At 36.1% G+C, this 26235-nt stretch overlaps 4 protein-coding genes across 6 annotated transcripts in view; 3 read left to right on the top strand and 1 right to left on the bottom strand.

Moving 5' to 3' along the window:
- The window catches only part of mcph1 (microcephalin 1), a 32602-nt gene extending 25640 nt beyond the window's left edge, over positions 1-6962 (top strand). For all 3 annotated transcript variants that reach the window (XM_027023881.3, XM_027023874.3, XM_081725228.1), the window contains 2 exons: positions 2420-2657; positions 6739-6962. In XM_027023881.3, the coding sequence (XP_026879682.2) occupies positions 2420-2657; positions 6739-6791 (291 nt within the window). In that variant the 3' untranslated portion in view covers positions 6792-6962. The remainder of the gene's footprint in view (positions 1-2419; positions 2658-6738) is intronic.
- Positions 6963-7428: 466 nt separating this feature from the next.
- Positions 7429-18137, top strand: agpat5 (1-acylglycerol-3-phosphate O-acyltransferase 5 (lysophosphatidic acid acyltransferase, epsilon)). Its single transcript, XM_027023499.3, has 8 exons — positions 7429-8393; positions 9943-10012; positions 10141-10256; positions 10353-10442; positions 10968-11058; positions 12732-12893; positions 14412-14535; positions 14769-18137. The coding sequence occupies exons 1-8, from the start codon at positions 8175-8177 to the stop codon at positions 14992-14994; spliced, it is 1098 nt and encodes a 365-aa protein (XP_026879300.2). The 5' UTR covers positions 7429-8174; the 3' UTR covers positions 14995-18137.
- Positions 18138-21358: 3221 nt separating this feature from the next.
- tmem14a (transmembrane protein 14A) lies at positions 21359-23186 on the top strand. The gene is made up of 5 exons (XM_027023600.3): positions 21359-21545; positions 21704-21785; positions 21906-22007; positions 22139-22226; positions 22558-23186. Exons 2-5 carry the CDS (start codon positions 21710-21712, stop codon positions 22589-22591), a joined length of 300 nt encoding a protein of 99 aa, XP_026879401.1. The 5' UTR covers positions 21359-21545; positions 21704-21709; the 3' UTR covers positions 22592-23186.
- gsta.1 (glutathione S-transferase, alpha tandem duplicate 1) lies at positions 22839-25979 on the bottom strand. The gene is made up of 6 exons (XM_027023589.3): positions 25791-25979; positions 25651-25702; positions 25366-25498; positions 25041-25182; positions 24774-24899; positions 22839-23596 (listed from the first exon to the last, which is right to left on the bottom strand). The coding sequence occupies exons 1-6, from the start codon at positions 25875-25877 to the stop codon at positions 23465-23467; spliced, it is 672 nt and encodes a 223-aa protein (XP_026879390.2). The 5' UTR covers positions 25878-25979; the 3' UTR covers positions 22839-23464.
- Between the last annotated feature and the right edge of the window lie 256 nt (positions 25980-26235).

A 26235-nucleotide genomic window follows, 5' to 3' on the forward strand; every position in this document is an offset into this window, starting at 1 on the left:
CCATTCAGAGCAGCCTGCACGGATCAGAGAACGAAGAGCTGAAACAAGGCACAGACAGCACGTCACATGTGATCTTTGATGTGTTCCGCCTTTTGGCTGCAAACTGAGAGCTGTGGCAGCCAGTGTCTCAAAACCTCTATATACCTAGCACAATGGAGGTCCCATAATCCACTGTTTGCTTTATCTGATTTTAAAGGATTGGCATATATGCGGAATGGATTCAGTGTACATTGTACTTTTTGTTTTGATGTTAAAATTTGTTAACTGGTTAGTGTTTAAAAGATGACCTTTGTTAGTTTGTCTGAAGCCTTCAGATTTGAATTCTGGAGGAAGATTTTGCAGTCATATAAAGCATATTGGCAGGTACATCTTGAGTATTATTACCATGCATCTAGTATGGTCCTGTTACTACTCAGACAGCAGCAGTAGTGACAGATTTCACTAAGCTCTTTATAATGTGTAATAGCAACATACCTCATCATAATATCTGCAAGTGTTTAGCAGGTGTGCTTAAGTGTTTGTTGTGCAAACCGTGCTCTGTAAGTGATTGGAATTTTCATTCAGGCAGCAGTGGGCTGCTTTCAAAGGATTAAGCTTATTGCTCAGCTTGTATTTACTAATGCTGGATTTAGGCCTTAAACACTGAATGGCAAGAGTTAAAGTGCATTTGTTCAGAAATTTCCTGCATTTTGCTTGGTTTCCGTGTATAGTTTTGAAATACTGAGGGAAAAAAAAAAATGCCCGAGGTATACACTGTGTACACAATTATTAGGCAAGAGAGTATGTTGTCCATATCATAATTTTTATGCATATTTTCCAACTCCAAGCTGTATAAACTTCAGTGCTTATTGGATTTAAGCATATCGGATGATATGTATTTGTGTAATGAGGGAGAGTGTGTCCTAAGGAGATGAACACCCTATATCAAGGTGTGCATAATTATTAGGCTGCTTCTTTTCCTCAGGCAAAATAGGCCAAAAAAGAGATGTAACTGACTTTGAAAAGTCAAAAATTGTAAAAGGTCTTTCAGAGGGATGCAGCACTCTTAACATTGCTAAGATATTGGGGCGTGATCACAGAACCATCATGCGTTTTGTTGCAAATAGTCAACAGGGTCACAAGAAACACGTTGAGAAAAAAAGACGCAAATTAAGAGAAGAATCAAATTTGAAGCGACCAGGAACCCATTATCCTCCAGCGCTGTCACATTCCAGAACTGAAACCTACCTGGAGTGCCCAGAAGTACAAGATGTTCAGTACTGAGTGACATGGCCAAGGTAAGGAAGACCTGAAACCCAACCACCACTGATCAAGACACAGAAGGTGAAACGTCAAGACTGGGCCAAAAAAATATCTGAAGACAGATTTTTCAGAGGTTTTATGAACTGCTGACAGACGAGATGGATCGACAAGCAATCCATGGCTGGACAAGCACAGAGCTCCACTTCGACGCGTGTGCCAGCAAGGTGCAAGTGGGGTGCTGCTATGGGCTGGTTTTATTAAAGATGAGCTAGGTGGACCTTTTCGGGTTGAAGATGGACTCAAAATCAACTCCCAAACCTACTGCCAGTTTTTTGAAAACATTCTCTTGAAACAGTGGTACAGGAAAAAGTCTGCATCTTTCAAGAAGAACAGATTTTTATGCAGGACAATGCTCCATCGCATGCATTGAAGTACTCCACTGCGTGGCTAGCCAGTAAAGGCCTTAAAGATGAAAGAATAATGACATGGCCCAATTCCTCACATGATCCAAACCCTATTGAGAACTTGTGGGCCCTTCTTAAACAGAAGATTTACAGTGAAGAAAAACAGTGCAGCTTTCTGAACAGTGTCTCCAAGGCTGTGGTTGCTGCTGCACATAAAGTTGATCGTCAACAGATTAAGAAATTTACAGACTCCATGAATGGAAGGCTTATGACAGTTATTGAAAAGAAGGGTAGCTACTGTATATTGGTCACTTTAAAAAAAAAATGTTTTTGTTTATTTGTAAATTTTGAGTTGTTTGTTATTCTCACTTTAACTTGAAATGAACAAGTGTGATGGGAAAATTTCTGTTTTTCATTTACTTGCAAAATAATTTTGCACACTAATAGTTAATTAATAGGTCAATAATTATGCACACATAGATATTCTTCTAATAATGTCAAAACCTTACTTTTTACTTTATTAAATATTCAGGTTTGAGGTTTATTAACATTTTGGATTGACCGAGAGAACTGTAGTTGTTCAATAATAAAATTTATCCTCAAAATTACAACTTGCCTAATAATTGTGCACACAGTGTACTCTACAGTGTACTCTAACTCTACAAGCGTACTTCAGCAGAATATTTGGGGCATTTGTGTCAAGGCAGCAAAACCTATACTTAAAAACCTAGTATTTATATGGTATAACAAAGACTTTGCTGTGTTCCTTACAGATATGCCGACTGCAACAGCATCTGTCAGCTGGGGAGCACCAGCAAGACCTGTTCCAGAATCAGCCAATCATGTTTGTGTCGCTGCTGTCCAAGCCGCCCTGCCACAGTCTAGGGGAGCTCATCCAGCTCTGCGGGGGGACGGTGTGCCGGACTATCCGGCAAGCTGGCCTCTGCATTGGGGAATACAAGGGCAAGAAGCCTGAGGGGACCAAGTGTCTGTCAGAACAGTGGATTTTAGGTAAGGATATGGATTAACGTGGATTTTTACAGAAGCCAAAGGAACATGTACAAATCAGCAAAAGTTGGGAAGGTATGGTGAATGCAAATAAAATAAGAAAGCGGTGACCTCTAAATATACTTTGACTTTGTATTTCGTTGCAGACATTATGTACACAAAATATTTTATGTTTTATCTGGTCATCTTTTTTTCATTTGGAAATGTGAATCCATTCCTTCCGTTTAGGCCTGTATCATAGTCCAAAAAAAGTTGGGACAGGGTCAGCTGTACAGATAATAATGACGTAAAATATTTAATGATGTGATTTGAAACAGGTGACTAATCATGATGTGGGACAAAATAATCATCCAGGAAAGGCCTAAGCCTTCACATGCATTGTTTGAAAGCAATGTTTCTCAAAGAAAGATGGGAAGGGATTGGATTATTCCTGCAGTGCATAATGTGATCAGAAGATTTCAAAAATCTAGAAGAATTTCAGTGAAAAAAGGGAAAGAGCACAAGTCTAAGCTGAATAACCATGATCTCTGATCCTTCACATGTCACTGATATAACCACATAGGCTCAGGATTACTTTAGCAAACACTATGATATGTAGTTACATCCTCAAGTGCCATTTACAACTTTTACTGAGCCAAAAGGAATCTTATGTTAACCGTGTCCAGAAGTGCCATCGACGTCTCTAACCTCGGTGGCATCTAAGATGGACCTTCCCACAGTAGAAATGTGTAATGTGGTCAGAAGAATCGATATTTCAAGTCGTTTTTGGAAGAAATGGATGCACTGTGCTCCAGACCAACGAAGAAGAGGACCATCCAGACTGTTACCAGCAACGAGTACAAAAGTCGTTATATTGGGTTGTGTCCGTAACTTTGGCCGAAGTAAAACTGTTGATCAGTATTGTACTTGTACTCATTAAAAAAAAAATTCTAGGTATCAACAATAACTCCTTTATCTAGCAGTATCTTAGTACAATGGTGTCTTTTACACTAATGTACTGTCCAGGATGCATTATATGAGTAGATGATAAAGCCGTTTTGTCAGTCAGTCTGGATAAAAGCATCTACTAAGTGCCGTAAATGTAAACTTGGGGAGGTGCTGTTGAGCAGGTGATGGAGTAGGTTGGAAAGTCAGGAGCTATGATGATATTTTTAATCAAAGTTTTTTGGCACTATTCAGGAAAAAAGAGGCACTGGATGATTGTATGAACGTGTAACATGTACCTCTGGAACTTTTGTATTATTCTTGGGTAAATGGCCAAAAATTTGCATCAGTACACATACACAGGCAAGAACATTGCTAACAGGCTTAGCACTACTGGTAGGAGTCACTCAATGGCCTCAGAGCTGGCAGATGTGAAGGCCGAGATTCTCTCAACTTTGAAAGAAGATATAACTGTTAAGCTTAACTGTTATTAAGGTAATTAACTGTTGAATTTGACGGTATTAAGGAAGAGAGATGGGTTGTGAAGGAGGAAGTTATTGCTATTACTCTGCTTCATACAGATGAGGAAGCTATGAAAAAAATCCATTAGCGATTTGGAGCACGGCCTTTCCACAACCTCAGATGAGGTTATGAAATGGCAAACGACCTTATGCCTGCTCAGGCTAGAAGTAGCCCAACTGCAAGAAAAATGTCTTGATATGGAAGGGCGAATGAGGAGAGTGAAAATTCACATATTAAATGTTGCAGAGAGGCCGGGCTTGAGTTCTCCTGTCTACATTTCAAAGTTGTTTAAAGAAGTCCTGCATATGAAGAGGGATGTTATTTTATATCTGTTGCATTGCAGCCTTCAGCAAAGGCTGCCAGGTGGCAGACCTCATGTCACGTGGCTGAGCTACACTATTATCAGGACTGCGTGGAGATCTTATGCAGAGCTAGAGAAGCTGGCCCCCTGCAATATGGTTGGGAGAGGATCTCCATATATCTGGATTATCCTTCCAGCATGGTGTGTGCCCGATCCACATATACTGAAGTCAGGAATCTGCTTCTGGATCCAATGATGTTTGTTTCAGCATCTTCTATCCAGCTAGACTTTGCATCACGTACAGTGGGTCTGAAGAAGAGTTTCAGGATCCATTGGAAACAATGGGTTATGTGAAGTCCAATGTCATTTAGACTGAACTGGTACAGTAAGTTTGATCTGTCTCTGAGCCTAAATGGTGATACTGGAATATGCTACTTTATAGATGGATAAGTGAAAGATTGCACTTTTGAGTTGACCTCTTCAGGTAGAGCTTAAGCTCGAGAAAGATGTTATGGAGCAATATTCCAATGTCTTGATTTGTTTTGTGCCACAGTGTTGTCACTATGCATGTTTTGTTCTCATGCATTCTTTTTATTTGTATTTTTTATTCTGTGTAAACAGCAGAACAACCTGTTGGAACTATCTCTTCTTAACAAGCACTTTAATGTGTGGATATTGCTATGTAGTGTTTATACGTCACCTTGTTATGTTGGAAACAAACTACACCTAATGTCAAGACTTCTGTTTCTTTGTGCCACAGTGAGCTAATGACATGGCATTTATTCAGTGACCTTATATGAATAATGTACATCCAAATCACAGACGTGCAGGTTGCCAGTTAAAATTTGTGAGCTGGAATGTAAAATCTTTAAACCATCCTGTCAGAAGTAGTAGAGTTCTATCCCACTTGAAACAGCTTGGGGTACGAATTGCCTTTCTACAGGTGATGCATCTGGGCCCACCTTATCACTTCAGATTGAGAGATGGATGGGTGGGTCAGTTATACCACTCCACTTTTAACTCAATCAAGGGGATCAGCAATAATTAACAAACTGGTTCCTTTTGTTATGTGTTAAGTGTGGAGGCCGATGTAGCAGGCAGATATGTTATAGTAACAGGCAGACTGTATAATACCCTAGGCATTCGTGTTAATGTCTATGCACCAAACTTGGATGGCAGTTCTTTTTTTTCTTTTTTTTTACAAATCTCTTTTCCTGACTTACCCAATATGGATACACATCATGTTTTTGGGGGGGGGGGGGACATGAACTGTGTGCTTTCATCTTTGGATCAAAGCTCATCTGCCCATTTTGCCCCTTCTAAAGCAACTAATTCAGTCAAACTTTTTCTTGGCACATATGGTGGGCCTGAGGTTTGGTGGTTTCATAAACCTATATCGAACAACTATTCTTTTTTTCTCAGGTGTTGATAAAACATACTCTCGTATAGATTACTTTTTTTTTTTTTTAATAAAAACCTTATACTCTTGATTGTAAGTATTATGCCATTGTGATATCTGATCATGCCCCATTAACAATGACTTTATACATTCCAACCACGCACCATTCTAAACAACTAAACAAACTATTTAAACAACTTATTTTCTTATGAATGTTTTATTATTTCATAGGAAATATTTCTGTTTCTGGAATATAATACCACCCTGGGAATATCCCCCTCAACTATTTGGGAATCAATGAAGGCATATTTATAAGGACAGATAATTTCCTACTCCTCCTTCATTAGGAAAAAAATCAAACAGATTTTTGAGAAACCTTGAGAAACTAACAGATGATATTTTCAGGCTAGACAGGGTAATGGCAGAGTCTCCATATCAAGATTTGTATAAACAGTGACTTATGCAAACAGAATATAATCTCTTATCTATTAAACAGGCTGAAAATGTGATTAATAAAATTCAGTATTAAATATATGAACATTCCAAAAAGACTGGGAGGATCTTCACATCAATTACGCCAAAAGACAGCAAATCAGTCTATAGCAGAAATAATTGATGAATCGGGTGTATAACAGGTGGATCACTCATGGATTAATAAGTGCTTTTTCAACTTTTACTCTAAATTTTATACTTCAGAATCACGGATGGGTCTCTGCTGTAATTGTTTTAAGAAGATAAGCACCCCCCTCCTTAGTAAAACAATGTGCTTTATATTGTTTTCAGTGTAATACAAGTAAAACAGAATTTACAAAGTACTGTGTTCACTTATGATTTTAACATTGTCCCAACCTTTTCTGATTTGTGGCTGTATGATGGTGTAAGGTACAGTGTATGGTAATATCCTTCTAACAAAGCTGTAATTTCTGGTTATTTTCCAGATTGTGTGACACATCTTGTGCTTCTCCCACATGACAAGTATATTTTGGACTGAAAAAGCAGATGTAATGGATTCCTGTGAATCATATGGAAATTTGTTAATTTTTTAACTCAGTAGAGTATGTATTCAGCTTATTGCTGGTGTTTGTTTTGATAACCCTGTTTTTGTGTTAACATTTCTTGAGTTTTGTAAAAGTTTTGTAAATAAAAATAAAACGCTAAACTGGTATGTATGCCAGTAATCATATTTATTGGCATAGAGCACAGGGTCTGACTTAAATTAATCAGAAATATATTGTATATGATTTCTATATGACTTCTGAGCAAAGGCCACGGGCCACCCCCTTGATACGTACAGTCATGGTACGGTATTAGTTATTTAATACACGTTTTAATGCACATTTTCCTATTATACAGAGCGCGGACTTTCTCTTTACGTTTCAACATCACGGTTGTACTGAAGCCCTAGCACTTCAGTTAGGGGCAGGATAGATGAAAACCTGAGGGTTTGCAACAAAACACCTTGACTGAAATCTTGCACAAATACTCACTTGGTATTTTTGTCGTGCGCGTGCTATACTCCTGGAACACGTGCGCGTGTTACTCCTAGAGTTGGAAAGAGGTGTTGTCCTCCGTCTTAGCAACCGCCACGTTAGGACTTGTATTGCAACCAATGAGCGCGTGCAATACTAGTACGTTGCTGATGTCACTTCTTGCAACATGGGGTCCATAATGCGAATGTGGCGTGACTTTGGTGTGTGGACGACTAGCTAGTTTTGTAACAAACTTATGTTGCTGATTTGTGACGCACTGATACCCCAAGATTTATTATATACATTAGCTTTAATTAGTCATTTGCTCATTTGAATCGGCTACCTAACACGTAGGTAAACTTGCGAAGGGTTGCGAGAGCTCTTTTACTAAGTTAGCATTTAGCCTCACTTTTGACTGCAGCCTGTATTTCGCACTGTTGAGAATAGGTCACACGAAACACTTTTAAAGCTTCTGTGAAGTAAAGTTATTGTTCGTGATGTGTTTTGGCTCTGATGGTACTTATAACAATAAATCACGTTTGTTTATAGACTTTACGTCTTCAAGTCGCATGTTAGCTAGGTTAGTGAAAGTAACTGGTCAGGAAGTGTTTTGTTCTGCCAGGGAAATTATAGTTAAACCGAATTAGATTTCTAGAAGAGACTACTTAGCTAATTCAGAGAAATCGTTTAGTTTTTGTGTATGTAAAGGTCTAGACCCGTCACATCCTTGCTGATAAGCTAACGATAGCCCGGAAGTCAGATAGTAGCAAAATTAATGCCTGTCAGTCACAGTCTGTAACGTTATTTCTAGCTTGCTAGTGAACCCATCAGTCTGGAAATCGATTTTCTACTCCGATTTGTCAGTTGAGTTGAATGCAAGCAGGGATTTATTTGTGCCATACAAGATGCTGCTGTCTTTGGTGGTGCATTCCTATTCGATGCGTTACTGGTTCCCAGCCGCGGTTATGATAGGCACTGCCCCGGCTTACCTCCTGTCATGGGGCGCCTGGCGTTTACTGTCCACAGTCCTACCAGCCAGACTGTACCACAAAGTGGACGACCAAATATACACAGTCTATCAGAGCATGGTCCTATTCTTCTTTGAAAATTACACTGGTGTTGAGGTGAGTCTACTGACTTTATCCTTAACGCTTAGAAACAGTAATGGTTAAAACTCGTGCACAGTTGTGTGTGTTTGTGGATTGTTTTTTGTTTTTTGCAAGATTGCGGTTGCTGATCATTTTTTCCTTTTGTACCATTTATCAGAACTAAAAGTTAGGACATATCTTTTTAGGTATTAGGCTAGATTAGGTTTAGCCCTAATTTATATACAATGACATGTTAATATCAACCCCATAGATATAAATCATCTGTGACATTCTTACAAGACCATTTTAAAAACATTTGGCAAAACTGTAGTCTATTCCTTCTAGGCTAAGTTATAACACTTCAAGCAATACTCTATGTTGCAAGATGTAACTGCTTACCTGTAATCTAAATCATCCTGACTGACCTGCAAAGCAAGATCAATCAGTATGTAACACCTACACATCTTTAAAAAAAAAAAAAAAAAAAAAAAGGTGTGTCTTGTAATTGTGCTGTATGGGTGAAAAGTTGAATTTTTTAGATAAGGACTGTGATGGAGATATGGTGCTTTGGTTGTATCAATAAAAGCCAGTATTAACACCTTTTTTATAAGGCAATGCAAGGTTATGTTAATGTAGTGCCAGAATATATTTGAGATATTTTTAGGCTTTTGGTTTATTGATTTATTAAAATATTGTTTTTAAGATTAAAATAATTTCTTTTTACTATTAGGCTTGCGGTCGTTCCAACAATGTCTGTTCTGTCTTTATTTTTTAACTGTAGTTTTTATGAACTTTTATATGCTAACCCACATTAGTATGATTTAAACTAAAATATCCAAATATCACATTTTGGTGAGAACTATAATGATTCAAGCAAGTACAAAACATTGTTATAATGACTGATTTAGAACAAACAAAATGCCATTATTCATGAGTTGAGGAAGGTGTAGTGGAGCAGAGGAAGAACTGTGTAGTAAGGGCAGACAGTATTTTTTCAGCAGGCTAGGCTTCTTTTCCAACAAAACAGTAAATATCTGTCTTGCATCCAGGACAAGTTATCCATTGAAGACCTAAATTAATATTTCCAAATCCTAGTCCTGGAATACTTCCCTACACAGTTTGGAGTGATTGTGCAGACCGGGATTGAGAAATATTTATCTGCACTGATGGAGGGCCATGAATTCTCTGTTATTGAGACTATATATAATGTCATTATTCGTAGTCATTTATGCACACAGATGCTTGTGTGATAGTCTAATAATAACAATTTACAGAAGTCCCTAAAATCATTGTGATCCAAAAAGCAAAACTTATTCAATAAACTGAAATGTATTGAGCTTTTTGTAATTTAATTGTGCTTACTTTTTTCTTACAGTGAATGTGATTATTAGTTAAGCCTACTCATTCGATTTTTTAAAACATTTTTTAAAGGATAATATTAAGAGAAACAAAATTATATGCTTCCTAATGCTAATACCATTATTTGTTTTTAGTTTTCTTTCAAAGGCCAATCGTATTGATTCTGAATTATTCTTCATTCATTACTCACTTTATTGATCCTCAAGTATTCTTATTCATTGTTTAGATTGTAATTTATGGGGACATACCAAAGAACAAAGAGAGTGTGGTCTATCTTTCCAACCATCAGTCTACAGGTAAGTTTTGGTGTCCTCCCATAGCCCACATTTGTATGATTCATCAGAAGTATTTACATAGTCTTTTTGTACCCCTGTTAGAGCACCAATCCTTTTAAATCATATTGCATGTATTTCCCTTGATGTAGCGGATTGGATCATTGCTGACATGCTAGCCATTCGTCAAAATGCACTTGGACACGTACGATATGTCTTAAAAGATGGTCTGAAATGGCTTCCATTGTATGGCTGGTATTTCTCTCAGGTAGTGTATTTGTGTTAATTAGACTTATTAGTGTGTTTAATATTCTATTATTAATTTAATGGTCTCTTGTATGGAATGTGATTTGTTTCTTTAAAGCACGGTGGTGTATATGTCAAGCGGAGCTCCAAATTCGATGAAAAGGCAATGAGGAGAAAACTCCAGTCCCAGACTGATTTAGGAACACCTGTATGTATGCTATAATGTACAGTATTTCATATCAAGAGCAAACACATTAGGCTAAACACTGTTCTTGTGTACATTAATTTGTTTATGTTGAAAGAAACCATCTAGAACTCATTAAGCTCACACCAAATGATTCATATTGGCAATTGGCATTTTAGATTAATGGTAAAAAGGCATAGCCCTTTTTAAAACATTTAAAATGCTTCCTATGAACATTTAACTGTCTGTATAAAAAAGGAGATTTATTGCCAAATGACTTTTTCCCATGACACTCTCTAAGCCTTCCAGCTGGCTCATAAGACACTTCTTTCACGCCTTCTGCAAGAGCAAAACCCTTCACCTCCATCTTTTTAATCCACGGAATTTTTCTGTGGTTTTGATATTTGACATTTCCAAGTTATGCCTTTGATTCCTTAAAGGCTTTGATTTATGCCTACCTAAAATTGTCATATCCCATGTTTGCAGCAGACACATAAATACTCTAATGTTAGTAAATACTTTAGGCTGTGTTCTACTTTTTCTCTCCAGATGTATCTTGTGATTTTCCCAGAGGGAACCCGTTATAACCCTGAAATAAAGGAAGTAATCAGTAGCAGTCAGGCCTTTGCTGCTAAAGAAGGTAATCATTTCCCCTAGCCTTGCTGAAAATAATAAAATATAATAATAGTCTACAGTAATAATTATAAAATAGTCTAGCAGTGCTGAAGATATTGTATAGTATACTCATATTGCACAGCGATGGTTAGATTTTAAAGGTTAGTGAAGAAAACTTACTTAATTATATTTTAAACAAAGCTTTATAATGTTGATTTGGACAGAGCCAGAGTTGGGTTCCGTAGTTTTAGGGTTGAGAGAATTATGGTGTGTCTGTCACAACAGGATATGACAGCCAAATAGAAATGTCCTTGGCTTAAAATCCTGTGGCGTTTGGGCAATTTCCAGCTGTGATTGCATCAATGAACCATTACCTTAAAATGAAATGGTGTAACAAATTGTGCAGTTTTCTAAATCAGAAATTGACTTAATGTACAAACATATATTATTGCTGTTTTGTGTCATTGATGACATCAAGCAATTTAACATGCAGTAAGGTCTTAAAGTCTGAGCCTATCAAAAAACTAACAAGCTAATTTTATTGAGTTGACAAATTATTTGAGCTGTTGAGAAATCTGTATGAAAGTGAATTGTACAAATAACCTGTTAACACATCATATGCTTCATTTTTTTCATTTTATTTTATGATGCCATACATTTAACTCAAATAGTCAAATCTATGCTTCTAACACATGCTGATAATTGCTCTAATGTCTAAAATCTGGTAGTGGGTCAGTGTAGCCTTTTATGCCAGTCTTTCACAGCACAGTCCTTGGGTCCCACTAGATGGATTATTTGCTCCAACCCAGTTCCCAGTACACCTCTACCAGGTGTTTAGTGTTCTTAATGGCTTGAGTTGTGTGTATTAGGAGGGGAATAAAGCAGGAGTGTCAAAATCCAGTCCTGGAGGGCCAGAGCCCAGCAGACTACCACACGAACTAATATTATACTAATAACACTGGCCACAATTCACTGTTGGTGTTTAACATGCTTAAAGTGCACCTGATTCAACTCACCAGTCAACTGCCTGGTTTTATAGATGTGTCTGAGCAGAGCAGTCACCAAACATCTCAGGATTCTGGCCCTTCAGGGCTGGACTTTGACACACCTGGGATAAAGCAAAACTGTGGTCTGTCTGGTGAAACCCATGGACTGGGTTAATAAGCATCGATCTATGTGATATTGCCACTGCTGTTGGTGCTTTAGCTTTAAAGAATTTCAGTTCAAAGAAACATTATCCAGCTATTGTCAGATGAGCTTAATAAAGCAACACAAGGCCAAATTGTTCCCCCACCTGCTGAAAAACTATCCAACCACCAGATTATTTTTGGTAGTGCACCCAGTCTTTGGTGCCCTACTGCAAATCATTATTCTTTTAGATGCTTCCCATTTTATATATATGTGCAAATGTGTGCATTCCCATCATTCCATTTTGTATAGCACCAGATATTGCTATGTACTTAGCAGATATATATTTTTATATATATAGATAGATAGATAGATAGATAGATAGATAGATAGATAGATAGATAGATAGATATATATATATATATATATATATATATATATATATATATATATATAGATAGATAGATAGATAGATAGATAGATCTATATATATATATATATATATATATATATATAGATATATAGATATAGATATATAGATTTATATAAAATCTGTTTGGTTTATTGCAGGTCTTGCTGTACTGAATAACATTCTGACACCAAGAATGAAAGCAGCACATGTAGCCATAGAATGTATGAAAGAGCATCTGGATGCAGTTTACGACATCACAGTAGCTTATGAGGGCACACTGACTGCAGATGGCCAAAGATGCACTGCCCCTTCAATGCCAGGTAGAGCGATGCAATTCATCATGCATTTATAATACATTCAACACATTATCACTGTACGTCTTTGTCAGAAATAGACCTGCTAATACTGTTATGCTTACAGGTAACAGTGGTGGTTCAGTTGGACAAAGCTCTTTTGGAGCCTTATTATTATCTATTACAAAGGTTAACATATAGGTTAGTGTGTTTATCCACCTGCATCCACGATTATTTAAATTATACTTGATGGGGCTTGCAGCACACCAATCTCAAAATCTTTCATAAATATCAAATTTTTTTCTCCTTTCTATTTTGATTTCATTCTTCTTCTTAAAATATCAGGTTGCCTGAGAGGAATGCATTGCTGTTTGTCAATTCTGATAACAACTGAGTTACTAGAATACATAAATGTGGATTTCCTGTCACTTCCTGTAAACAGAGAGTGTTATGACGTGCTATTTTCCAGTGCTTTGGTGTTCCCAAAAACATTAAAGCCACCACTTGTCATGCAAAAAACAATGTGAAAACATCCTGTTTTTCACAGGAATAAACAGCAATAGCATCTAAGTAGTTGTATTGATGTTATGACTACATTCTTCACACTTTATTGTATTGCTTCCGTCATTGCATAGGGGTGAGTCACATTCCATGATTTGTCTACAACATCTGTGCAAATTTGAAGTGTATTACTCACTTTAGAAGTTTGCCATGAATTTTCACCATGCAGGTATAATTGATATTTTGGGTCATTACCAATAACTAAATGATTTTTGCCTTTCCAAAATTAAATTTGTTACTTTTCAGATCTATTACGATATAAATATATTGTATATAATCTTATATTCTGACTAGATTTTGACCACCATCAACATGCTGGAGTGATGGAAATAGCCTTTTTTGAACTACTGTATGAACACAAGTCTTCACCAGTTTTTAAGGTTTCAAATCATAGCTAGGCCATGTTCCTCTGAACCAAGTGATTCATACAATATAATAGAAATCTAATAGAGTCTTGTAAAATGTTAGAAGAATTTGTCCAGTTGAGTGCACTAAGTAAATGTCCATGTTAAGCAAGCAAACTAAGGGCACTATCATAATGCGAACCACATATATACAAAGTACAAATATAAAAACACTTTATTTCTAAACCTTTGCACTTTAATCTCACAATTTTATATTTTTCCCCCACTCCTTTTCTACATCTAATCTAGGTTTTCTTTTATTAGGTTAGTATGAAGCACCTTGCTATTGCTTTTATAATTCGTCTTCGTTCATAAACGTTTAGAATTTGATAGAGGTTTTATTAGAATTTGCTATTGCTGACCTTTGACATTACACATTGGAGCCCTATTCATCCAGTCCTGATTTCTTTTGTAGCGGCAATTAGATGTTTGGACATCATGGAGCAAAAGAATTCAAACATTATTCCATTTTCCCTGATTACTGGTTGTTTTCTTATAAAATGTATTTATTATCTTAGTTTAAAACACATTTTTGGTCGCTGCATTTATGGCAGATGTTCCATAACTTTCTCATTGGCAGAGTTCCTTTGTAAGGAATGCCCCAGAGTGCACATCTACTTTGAACGTGTAGACCTGCGGGAAATTCCAACAGAGCCTGCATTTTTCCGCAGGTGGCTTCATGAGAGATTCGAGATCAAGGATAAGTGAGTAGTGTGCCTGTGTATGCCCTGTGCCCACCCTCACTGCTTACATTAATCTGAAAGCTGCACCAATTGCTGGTGCAGTATTGCTGACTCCAATAATTTGCTCATTTTAGAATAGCTATAATAAATTCTGGTTTAATATTTACTTAGAATTCTGTGTCATATTTCATTCTAGTGGCAGGGCCCTTCTAAATAATACGGTTCCTTAAAAAGCCTTTAACCCTTTTCTCTAGGCTGCTGACCTCTTTCTATGAGTCTGATGAGCCTGACAAAAAGTGCAGGTTCCCAGGAGAAGGTCAAAGGTCACTGCTCAGTCTCACAAAGACACTACCTTCACTGCTGGTGTTAAGCGGCCTCACTTTGCCAATGTTGTTAACTGAGCCAGGAAGAAAACTCTATGCCAAAACCTGGCTGTACGGCACTCTGTTGGGCTGGTTGTGGGTCCATATAAGTGCATAAGATAAAAGAAGCCACCAACATCCTGCCAACTCACACCAGTGTGGAGAGACATATAGTTTACTGGTTAGATGCTTATGCTTTCAGTCATCTGTGGTATACAATTTGGGCTGGGGTTTTTTTCCCATTAATTTTGCCAAATAAGTGGCTCTTAATATGTTTATACTTTTAATCTTTAAGGTGATTATATGGAGAAAAAGCACATCTCTCTTCATCCCTTATGTGTCTTGTCTCCATTTTTGTTTGGCTTTACACTAATGTGATATGCAATACATGGGTCTTATCTTTTGTTACTCTATAAAGTGAAAAAAAAGAAAACAGGAGGAGAAGGTAATATTCAAAAGGGAGTTGACTTATTTATAGTAGGGCATGAAATTTTGAAAATTTGATTTTGCCATTTTGTATTCAGATTTGCTATTGTGGTGTTAGTGATTACTGTGGGGCTTATTGTTTTACCTTTCGCACAACTGATAAATGTCTCACAAAATATTGCCAAACTTGGAGGCTGCAAAGAGTGTTTAGTTCATACATGATAACTTGAGAGCAATATATTGTCACTTAAATATGGCAAACATTTTTATTAGGTAGAGTGTAGCAGAAGCTTTTCACTGTAATATGCCTTTAACACATTAATCCAATTACCTCTGTAGCTGTTCAATTATAGGCTTTTGTTCACAAAATCAACAAGTATTTGCATTATACTTATTCAGAATGTTTTTGTGCGTATTTCATTATGCAAATATTTTGCCTTTTGACTAATGTCACAGTATATATTTGCATATGTCTTTTTTGAAAAGCTCAAACCCGAAAATGTAAATGATGTATTCATACAAAAAAAGCTGTACTTTAATGCTATTTGATCAATTAGTGTGCCTTTAGTTTAAAAAGGACAGACCAGTCAGCCTCACTGAATCGGCAGAATGTAGCCCTAAACTTCACATAGACTACCCCTACTGGGCAGCTCTGGGAATGTTTTTACCAGTTTATTTCATGGAAGTCAAAGTCAGTTGGGAAGCCGCTAATAGAGTTTTCTATACCTAACACCCATATCCTAGAAATTTTAAGAAATTAATTAAGCCATAACATTTAGGTTTCTACATTAAAATGATAGTTTCTTGCTAATGCATATCTTTCTAGATTGTCATGTACATTGTCTGCAATTGTGTATGAAGAAAATTCTGATGGGAATAAGACTTTAGTCACACAAGAAGAGGAGTAAGTTCCAAAAATATAACCACAATGCTATCACTGGCAAGGAGTATTGATGCAAGCTGACTTAAAGCCTTTGAAACTAAAGCTTTCTGTCTGACTTTGGCCATGTTATGGTATACATCAAGAAATTTGTTGTATAAAAATTGCCCTATATATATATATTTCTCTATCCCAGTGAAAGTGTTTCCAAGTCTATCATTGTAGCTATATGAAACTTTGATCCTTTTGTTGCACTGAATATACAATAGAATGCTTTGATTTTTTTTTTTTTTTTAATGCATATTTGCTTTGAAAAACCTAAAAGTTGTCATTTGGATTCAAATGTGTGTAATACAACAAGACTATTTGTACTTAACTGATTTTTTCCCCAGTGTTTATTTTTGTCATAACCATTCAAGATTGCTGTTTTATTAAATTGATCTTCAGTACTTAAGTGTCACAAAATATTGGTTAAATGAAACTGAAATATTACTCTATATAATTTAAAAAAAATGAACTCTACCTCCTTATGTATGTCCACAAATTATGGAATATGTATCGTAATAAGTTGTGTATGTTTAATATGAATGCAAAGTGGGTATTTTTCCCTCTTGTGTGGCAAAATGTTCCTTTCATGTTTTCTTTTTGGAAATGAGATTCTAAAAACTGGTGATTTTTCAAATAAATTTTTTTTGAAATGGCATGCATATTGTAGCAGCTAATAAAATGTTCAAAAGGGCTCTCATTTAGTTTAAAGTTGAAATTTTTTGGGATAATTTTCTAAAGAAATGTTTAGATTATGCAGATTTTGGTTATTAAATGTGTACATTCTGTTGTTTCTAATTATCATTGTCCTCACATTAGAAAAAGTACTTTACATGGCACATAATTGAGATTAACACTGTGGGTTATGTTTGATAACAACTGTTCTGATATTTCATTGTGGATGCCCCCTCCTCTATCCCACTTGTACGCTGTGTTGTTGGCATAACATTTCAGGTCTAGGTCTAAATCAAAAAGTGCCTATTTCAAATTACATCTGTTTATACATGGATAGCTGCCTTGCTGAATTTATTGGTGGACTGATAATACAACTTCACATATGTTCCATAATACTTGGATTGTTTAAGTAGTAGCATATTTTCAGTTGTTAGAACATGATGACAGCAAATGACATGATCTAAATAATGTGATGGGTAAATACAAATTTGAAATATTTAACACTAATACTTTTGTAAAATGGTACTAATGTCTGTTCTTTTTCATTGAAGTATCAGTCATAATCAGTCATGGATGTGGTTCCTTTGTTCCTAGTATGTGTAAAGTCAGTGTTTATAATGACTGCAGAATAATTTAGAATTGTTTTTAGAAAGATTCTTAAAGTAAACAATGCAGTGAGTAATTTAGATTATGGTAAGAAGAAAGTATGGTGTTGAGGTGATTCATCTAATAATTATACTGAATAGAAAATACCATTCTAATATTTAGGTTAGTGTGTCTTGCTAAAACTAAAATATGCTTCTTTTTGGTTGTTTTAAAGTTGGCAATGTGACAGAAAATATTTTTTGCAGGGCACACACTTTATTATCGGAGTATATTAAATTGAGAATGTGTTTGTCTCTGTCATTTTGGGAATTTGCAAGCATTGCAGTAAGTCGTTTTTTGTTCAGCTTGAATTTATGAAGTTATTGAAGATGGAGGCCTGTGCAGTACTAACAACTGTCCCTCTTTCATTTTATCTTTTCTCATTTACATCAGCTGTGAACTGTGACACTGTGGCAGAGAACCTCACTGAATTTCTTGCTGCATATGTTTCACCTCTGTTGCATTACTCAAAGAGCCATATATTAGTGTCAATTCTTTAACATATCAGAATATCAGTCAGGTTAAGGCTGTGACATAAGAATATACTGTTTTTGTCTTTTGCTTTTAACAATAAAAAATATATATATATATTTTTCTAGTATTTTTTAATTTTTTCATTTAATTTCTGCATACTGTTGAAAGTAAAAAAATTAGGCAGCCAAAGAATGTTATTTTATACTCTTTCTACTGTAGAATTCAATTTTCCATGAAGCCAAGAAAGAATTTCGATCATTGTGCCAACTTTTGTTCTTACTACACTAATGTTCAGAAATCACAGTCTGATCATAAGCACCAGATCTGTGAAACATTTAAAGCTGAGCAATAAACTGAGTGATCATTAACAAAACAAAATTCACATTTGTATTTACATACCACAAAAAAAAAATGATCATGTTTAGCCATACCTGTGTTTCCAAGGCTATTTCATTTTTTCTGAATTTGTAGTTTGATTGGAAGCTGACAGACAATTGGTATTTATTTTTTACCAACTTAGGTCACTCTAGCATGCTACTGGTCATGTTTTTGTTAATGTTTTTATGTATTAATTTCATTTAGATTTTGTCCTTTTTAATAAATTTAATCCAAGTGCATTATGTGCAATTTGCACACACCCTTCATCTAAGACAAATAAAAAAAAACCTACTTGCTTTTTCAAACTGGATCAAATGTGTTTGTACATGTTCCAAGTTGACTTGCAATTCAGCATGTATTGCCTAACCTTTTTTTTTTTTTTTTATACAAGTCTAAGAAAACATTGGCTGAATGCACGTATACTGTAAGCAGTTCTTTATTACATTTAGCTTGAAGCCAAGACCCCTCTGTTGTCATCTTTCTAATAATGGGACAGACATTCCAGTTTGCACATTGGGTCTATAGGTCTGTTGATGCTGTGTTTTGCAAAACCTGAGACACCTAGTACATGTGCACAAATTTTGTTTTTAGATTACAGCTCAGCATTTAATACAAGACTACCTAGAAAGGCTCTTTGACAATCTTAAAAGAACTGTGCACTACTGAATTCTCAAATTTTTGTCAAACAGCAGGCAGGTGGTTAAAATAACTAGTGTGATTTCCACACTTTGAGTTCTTAATAGTGGTTCCCCCAAAGCCTGTTTTCTGTCTCCCTTGCTATACTCTCTATATACCAGCAACTGTATATCTAATCCTAATTCAGTCAAATTGTGCAAATTTGCAGATGATTCATTCTTAGGACTCTGATGAAGATGAAACAGTATATAATTAATCTAAATTTAACTGGTGGTTGACTTTAGAAAAAGGAACGTGTACCCACCACCTTTGGCCATTAATGGTCAGGAGAGGATTGACTCCTAGAGATAATTATCCATAAGACATTTAGGTGGGAGGACAACACTGCTACTTTGCTGGGTAAAGCTCATTAAAGGCTTTTCTTTGTAAGACAGCTCAGGAAACGATGTGTCTAGAGACTGCATGCTATATTTTTACAAAGCTGTTGTAGAAAGTGTGTTGACCTTTTTGATATTTTTCTAATATGGCAGTACAACAGCATAGGAGAGAGAATGGCTAGAGAAGGTGGTGCATACTTTTTCTAAAATCATTGGATGTAAACGTCCATCTGTTGCCTCTATGTACATCAGTAGATTAGGAAAGGTGGCACTGAAAATTTATGAAGATATTTCACACCCTGCACAGTACATTTTTAAACCTCCCTTCTGGTAAAAGGTTACAGAGTAATTTATGTAGAACATCTTGGTTCTGTGACAGCACCTACCCTTCTGCTATCAGACTGTTGCATTGCAAAATTTCATATTCATTATAAAATACTTCTAATGACATACAAAGCACTGAATTGACTTGCCCCAAAGTACCTTAGCAAACTCCTAGTACATTACAACCCACCACATCTGTTTAGATAAATAGGTCCAGGCTCTTTACTAGTGCCAAGAATAAGAAAATCTACCGCAGTTGGCAGAGCCTTTTCCTATAAAGTTCCCATACTATGGAATACTCTTCCTGTAAATGTTCAAGACTCAGACACAGTCTTGAGTCCAGAGTCCATACTTGCACATTATACTTCCCTAGTTTATATACCTTCTTGCCTGGACATGCCTAATAATCTATTCTCTCATTCTGCAGAGGTACACCTACTCCTGATGTCATGTTGTTACTGAGCCTCAACCTGTCTCAGTTGACATGCCTCCCTGCTGTAGCCTAGCACACCTCCACCCAAGCCAACTATTTCTCTGTTGCTCATGACAGAAATTCTCATGAGAGATGGGTTTTTGTGTGGGACACACCCACACCATAGAAACCAGATTAGGACTTCAAGAAAACCGGAATAGGCATTCATTGTAGTGTCTGTTGTCGGCCAGAGGAGGATTGGCCCCCCCTTTGAGTCTTGGTTCCTCTCAAGGTTTCTTCCTTATGCTCTAAGGAGTTTTTCTTTGCCACTTTTGTCCTTGGCTTGCTCACTGGGGGTTTGGACTCAGACATGTGTAAAGCTGCTTTGTGACAACATCTGTTGTGAAAAACGCTGTATAAATACATTTGACTTGACTTCCACCTTACAGTTTTAACAATAATGTCTTTTTTTACTGATTTGTTTCATAGTAACATTGTAATGTTTTTTTTTTAATATACAATGTGTTAGATTTGTGGGTGTTTGTTATTTGTGCTTGAGCAGCAAACAAAACAAATTCCTTTTATTAAGTCTTACAACACCATCTAGGCTATAATTCCATTACAAGACATACAAAAAAAGAAAGATAGCAAAATATCAAGGCGTCTTTGTGTATTATGGTGTATTATACAATAATTACAGACACTTTCCCCAACTTTTCCCATAAGCTTCAGGAGTGACTCAGGCAAAATAATAAAGAAACACACAAAGATCTGCCATTTTTTCCCTAACACAAAAACAGAGGGAAAATCCACACCCCAAAACAAAAAGGCAGTCACTCCTTACCACCTGTATGTGACACTTAAATATATACAGTATATAAAACAGTTGCCAAATGGAAGTAGTCATATCATAAAAGTTTGTATTTTTGGTGTTTTTTTAAAACCCTCAAAAAACCCCAAAAAACTTATGCTTGGATAATTGTGTACATTCATAATCCATAATCTCATTGATGAACACTTCTGCCAGGGGACCACGTATAGAAACCATAAAAATATTATAGCCCCTTTGCTCCAGTGTTTCCCCGTTCACTTAGTGTTTCCCTATCTAAACACTGATTATGAGGGTATTATATTTAATTATTTTTGGTATCATAGAGCAGTGAAATCCCAAAACAGCTGTTTGGGTGCTTGGACCCCGTAGTTACTGATACACTTCTACTTCCTCGTGACGTAACAAAATTGCTTGTTCTTTGTACTACCACAGCAATCGTTGATAAAAACGTTTCGATTGTGCAAATTCAACTATTCCCTCTTTTGTTTAATTTTTGGTTGTTTCAAGACAAGTACTAAAGACAACGATTTACTTTCCTGTTCAAAATACTATCTTTACTAGCTAGGTAAGGTAGCTAGCCATTTTCTAGGTGTCTCGCTATTAACAGCTAGCTAGCTAGGCTAATGAGCTGTAGACACCGTGCTTTTTAGTACCTTTCAGGTTCTTGGATATCACTGTCAGCTAAGTTTGTTTTTAAATGTAACCATCATTTTCTGTTTGTAGGACAATATGACTGTTGACTGGCTGGGGTTTGCCTATGCAGCGACTATAGCATTCGGAGGGTTTGTGGGTTATAAGAAGAAAGGTAGGAAACTTCCTAAGATGGCCAATAAAGTTGTTGCAGTCTGTGACGAATCTCGTAATGTTCTGAATTATTTTAAACCTAGCTAGCTAGCTAATGTTCAAATGTTATTCAATGTCATAGGAAGCTCAATGTCATTAATTGCGGGACTATTTTTTGGAACCATATCTGCTTATGGAGCATATAGGATAACTAATGACCCTAGCGACATATGGATTTCTTTTGGTGAGTATTGAAACCGATGCCTGTCACTTGTAATTTCTTACAGGTTTATGAAAAATAGTTGTAAAGTTATCTGTTTATTTATGACAATATTTTTTAGCAACGTTGCTGTAACAGCTTTTTTCCTCCTCTAGCTGCTGCTTCTGCTCTGGCATTTGTGATGGGAATGAGATTTAAGAACTCTGGAAAATTAATGCCAGCAGGATTTATGACTGGATTAAGGTGAGAATTAATGAGTGTATTTTCATTTTTGCATATGTATACAGTATGAATTAATGTAAAGGAGGTGTAAATTAAATGAAAAGAAAAATAGAGCTCATGTAAATCATAAGGTGCAGGAATGTTGTAAGTGTAAGGAATTCTCATAGGCTGTCACGGACTGATTTAACAGTACTACATCAACATTTAATGTTGCTAACGTTTTGGATACTTTTCCCTCCAGAGTTTTCCATTATATTTAGAGAGAAACATAACATTTTTACTGCTGACTTCTAACCCACATTATTTTATCTAATGACAGTGTAGCAAAGGTCACTCTGTATTCTGATTTCAGCCTCCTCATGGTTGTGCGACTGCTGATCCTCTGAAAATTGCCATGAAATGGAACTCTGGTTACTTGGTGACTGAACTCTTTTTGAAAATGTTAATATGAAAATATTTGACTACAAATGTGTTGTATCAGCCCTTGACTTATGTTGTGCTAACTGTAATCGTTTATTACATTCCAAAAAAATATTGTTTCATACTTTGTCATTTTACTAATATCATGAAGCCAGAAAAAGTAATTATTCAGTAGAAAGCATAAGTGTCATACACTTTTGTTTCTCTTCCAAGTTAAAATTAATATACAAACCAGTTTCCACTTTTATTGATAAAAATACATGCATAGACAATGGCTGTCAGTCACCGTATAGGCACATTAATTATGCATCACTCATTCGTTATCCAGGTTAACAATGTAACAATTGAAGAGAACTGCTGAGAAACATATTAAGATGGCTTGTTATCTTAAAAGACATACATTAAACATTAATTATAGCCCATCCATCTACTTAATTGAACAATATAAAAAGTTTCAAATATTGTTGTATTAATTTGTCCTAATGTAATCAAAATGCTTTAGGTATTATAATCAGTCTTCATGTATGACTGACAAATTAATTAAATTGCTTTAAACTGTGATTTAGCCTGTAATTTTGTGGAATTTAGAACAAAAAGTTCTGTGTTGACAGCCACACAGAAGACTGAGTAATATTGTATAGTTCCTTTTATAACTAGCTGTATGTTGGAACTGTAGGAATCTTTGATTTTGATCCCTTGAGCTCCGATTTCTAGGCCTTAGATCAGATATGCCAATTAAAAAGGACAGACTATTGAAAATATTGTAATATATTATTCATTGTGCAGGTATACTTCAACATAAGGCCAAAGTATTTAAGTCTTGTCAGGTCAGTAATTTCCTACTTGAAAAGGTGGCTCAATACATCCATCACAGTTTTTACATACACTTCATCAGGCGGAGACTTTCTTTGACTGCCTGGCTGCAAGAATTTGTTGATCGCAGGAATGGCTTTCATCCTGTTTTGGAATGCCTGAAAGAAATAGAGGAGGTATTCATAAAGGTGATGTTAGTATACTCCCTTTGGCAACTGTATTTGAAACACCATAATACCATAATCCTTTTGTTCTCAGAACAACCACACTTAGTGGTTCCACACAGTGTTGCACATTGTAACATTCAGGCTGCACAATTCCTATTCTACCACATGCCAAAGGTGCTCTATTTGATTCAGATCTGTAGAGGTCACTGAAATATACTGAAATTATTGCTGTGGTCATGAAACCAATTTTAGAAAGATTTGTGCTTTGTGATATGGCACATTATCATGCTGGATGTAGCTGTTAAAAGATGGCTAAAATTATAGCCATAAAAAGATGCATATATACAGCAACAATACTCAGATAGCCTGTGGCATTAAAAGTATAAACAATGTTAATAGGGTGTCCAAGTGTTTGCTGAGAAAACCACTTCTCCAACACCAGTAGCCTGAACTGTTGACACAAGGCAGGTTGGGTCCATAGATTATAAATGCTTGTGCCCACTGTAGTCCCACATTCCTGTACTTGGCTCACAAGAGTGGACTACACCAGTAGTCTCCTACATCAATTTGTAGCACTTTTAGTAGCAGTTGTAGCGCTTCCCCCTTTAAGGTTTGATGTATGCTATGAGCTATTGTAACCTTTGTCAGCTCAAAGCAGTCTGTGGTTTTTCATGAAGATATTTTCTCCCACAAAGCTCCTGATCACTGAATGTTTTGTTTTTCACACCATTGTTTAAATTCTAGAAACTAAAGAAAATCTCAAGAGACCAGCAGTTTCAGTAATAATTAGACCAGCCAATCTAGCACCAATAAATATACCATGGTCAAAATCACTTAATTTTTTTTCACCATTTTGATGATGTAAAAATTCAATGAAGCTCTTGACCCGTCTACTTGATTTTATGCACTGTGCTGCCACATGAGTCGCTGATTGGATAAAAACATGAATTAGCAGATGTACTGTTGCTCCTAATAAAAATGGGATAGTTCCATTATAAATAATACTGTAGAGCCCTCAACAATAAAGACATCCAACAACCCTTTGAGATATTTGTGTGTTTTACAGACAATTGCCTTTGTAAATCTCAGAATTCAGTTTGATTTCAGTGCCAACAGAGTGCAAAAACTGCTATGTGAAAGGTTCACAAGTGTTCTGCATGCAGCTCACCTGGATTTTGGGGAAGGTGGAAAGTATTGCAGGGAATAACTCTTCCAGCATCAGAGTGGCCTCAAAGAGATGAACATCTGCACAGCTCAGTTGGTTACCCACAAGGAACTGTGAATTGGAGAGAGCCTAAAAGGGCCACACCACATATATAAAAACATTCAAACAGCCACTGATATAATATTATATAATTTATATAGAGGAGATAAATACAAAATCAAGCTAATGTTTAACTAGCCGTGATGTGCAAAGGTCCTTTTATTTCCGAACCTTTTCATAAGTTGGAAGGCTGCGGTCTTTGACTTTGAGTTGTATCTTATCCAGCTGACTTTGCTTTTTCTCAGGGGGTGTAAAGGGCAACACCATGATCATCTCCATGATGTCCCTAGCACCCTCAGCATAAATATCAATCCTTAAAATAAAAAAAGAAATCAACATTGCACTACTACATGTTTCTTATGGAACGTTTGAGATTCCCTCAATGAAAACAGCTAAATTTGTTAATTTTTTAAAACATTTTAATCCATTATTTTTTATTCACTTATACGTTTTAAATTAATTATTATTATTTGTAAATGTATGTGTTCATACTCACATAACCCGCTCTTTAAGACCATTTCCATAGAGGTTGTATTTCCCTGCTATGTAATTCAAGATTGCCTTTGTCTGTACAAGCTTCATACCATCCATTTCAACCAATGGAACCTGATGAAACATGAGAGCTCCATCTGGAGGTCAGGTAAAACGTTAGACATTTGAATGTTGGCTTGATTTTGTTCATTGCGTAATACTTTAGAAATTTCACTTACGAATACGTTTACTTTACTAGACAGGATACATAAAATATGAGGACGATTTAAAAAGTAGACTACTAACCTACCATTCACCAATTTCTGGAACTGCTCATTGGTTGTTAAATAGACTTCTTCAAACTGTGAATGCAATCATAAAGTTTATTAACTTTACCAATAACAAGTCTTCGTTTAACTTCTAAGGAACTACATTAAGCATGTTACAAACCTGGACGCCAGCAACCGCTAAAAGCCACCGTATCGACTCCATTTTCCCTCGCCCATTGAAGTAATAGAGCACAACCTTATCTGACATTTTTAAAGGAATAAACGCTTTGACCCCTTTAAAAAAAGCTTTAAACGACGAGTAGCGACTTGGTCTGAATGTAATCCTGCCTGCAATAGTTATAGAAACATTTAACGCCTTATTAAAATGTTCAACCAATGACAGGTTTCGCGTAATGAATATGAAGTGATTTGGAACTTGATTTCCATAACCGACTTATGCAATGGCATATTCGTTGTTTTTATACGCAGAACTAATATATACTATTGTTGTAGTGTCATTTTATCCATTCCCTCGCATAGCTGTCAAAGATCCGTGTTCTACAAAGTGAACCACGACAGAACGTGCAACAGGAGTTTTTTCTTTCTGCCGTTTTCTACTTGTAGAA

Source organism: Electrophorus electricus, chromosome 12, assembly GCF_041902795.1.
Source record: "Electrophorus electricus isolate QZ-2024a chromosome 12, ASM4190279v1, whole genome shotgun sequence".
In the NCBI taxonomy this organism is placed as follows: Eukaryota; Metazoa; Chordata; class Actinopteri; order Gymnotiformes; family Gymnotidae; genus Electrophorus; species Electrophorus electricus.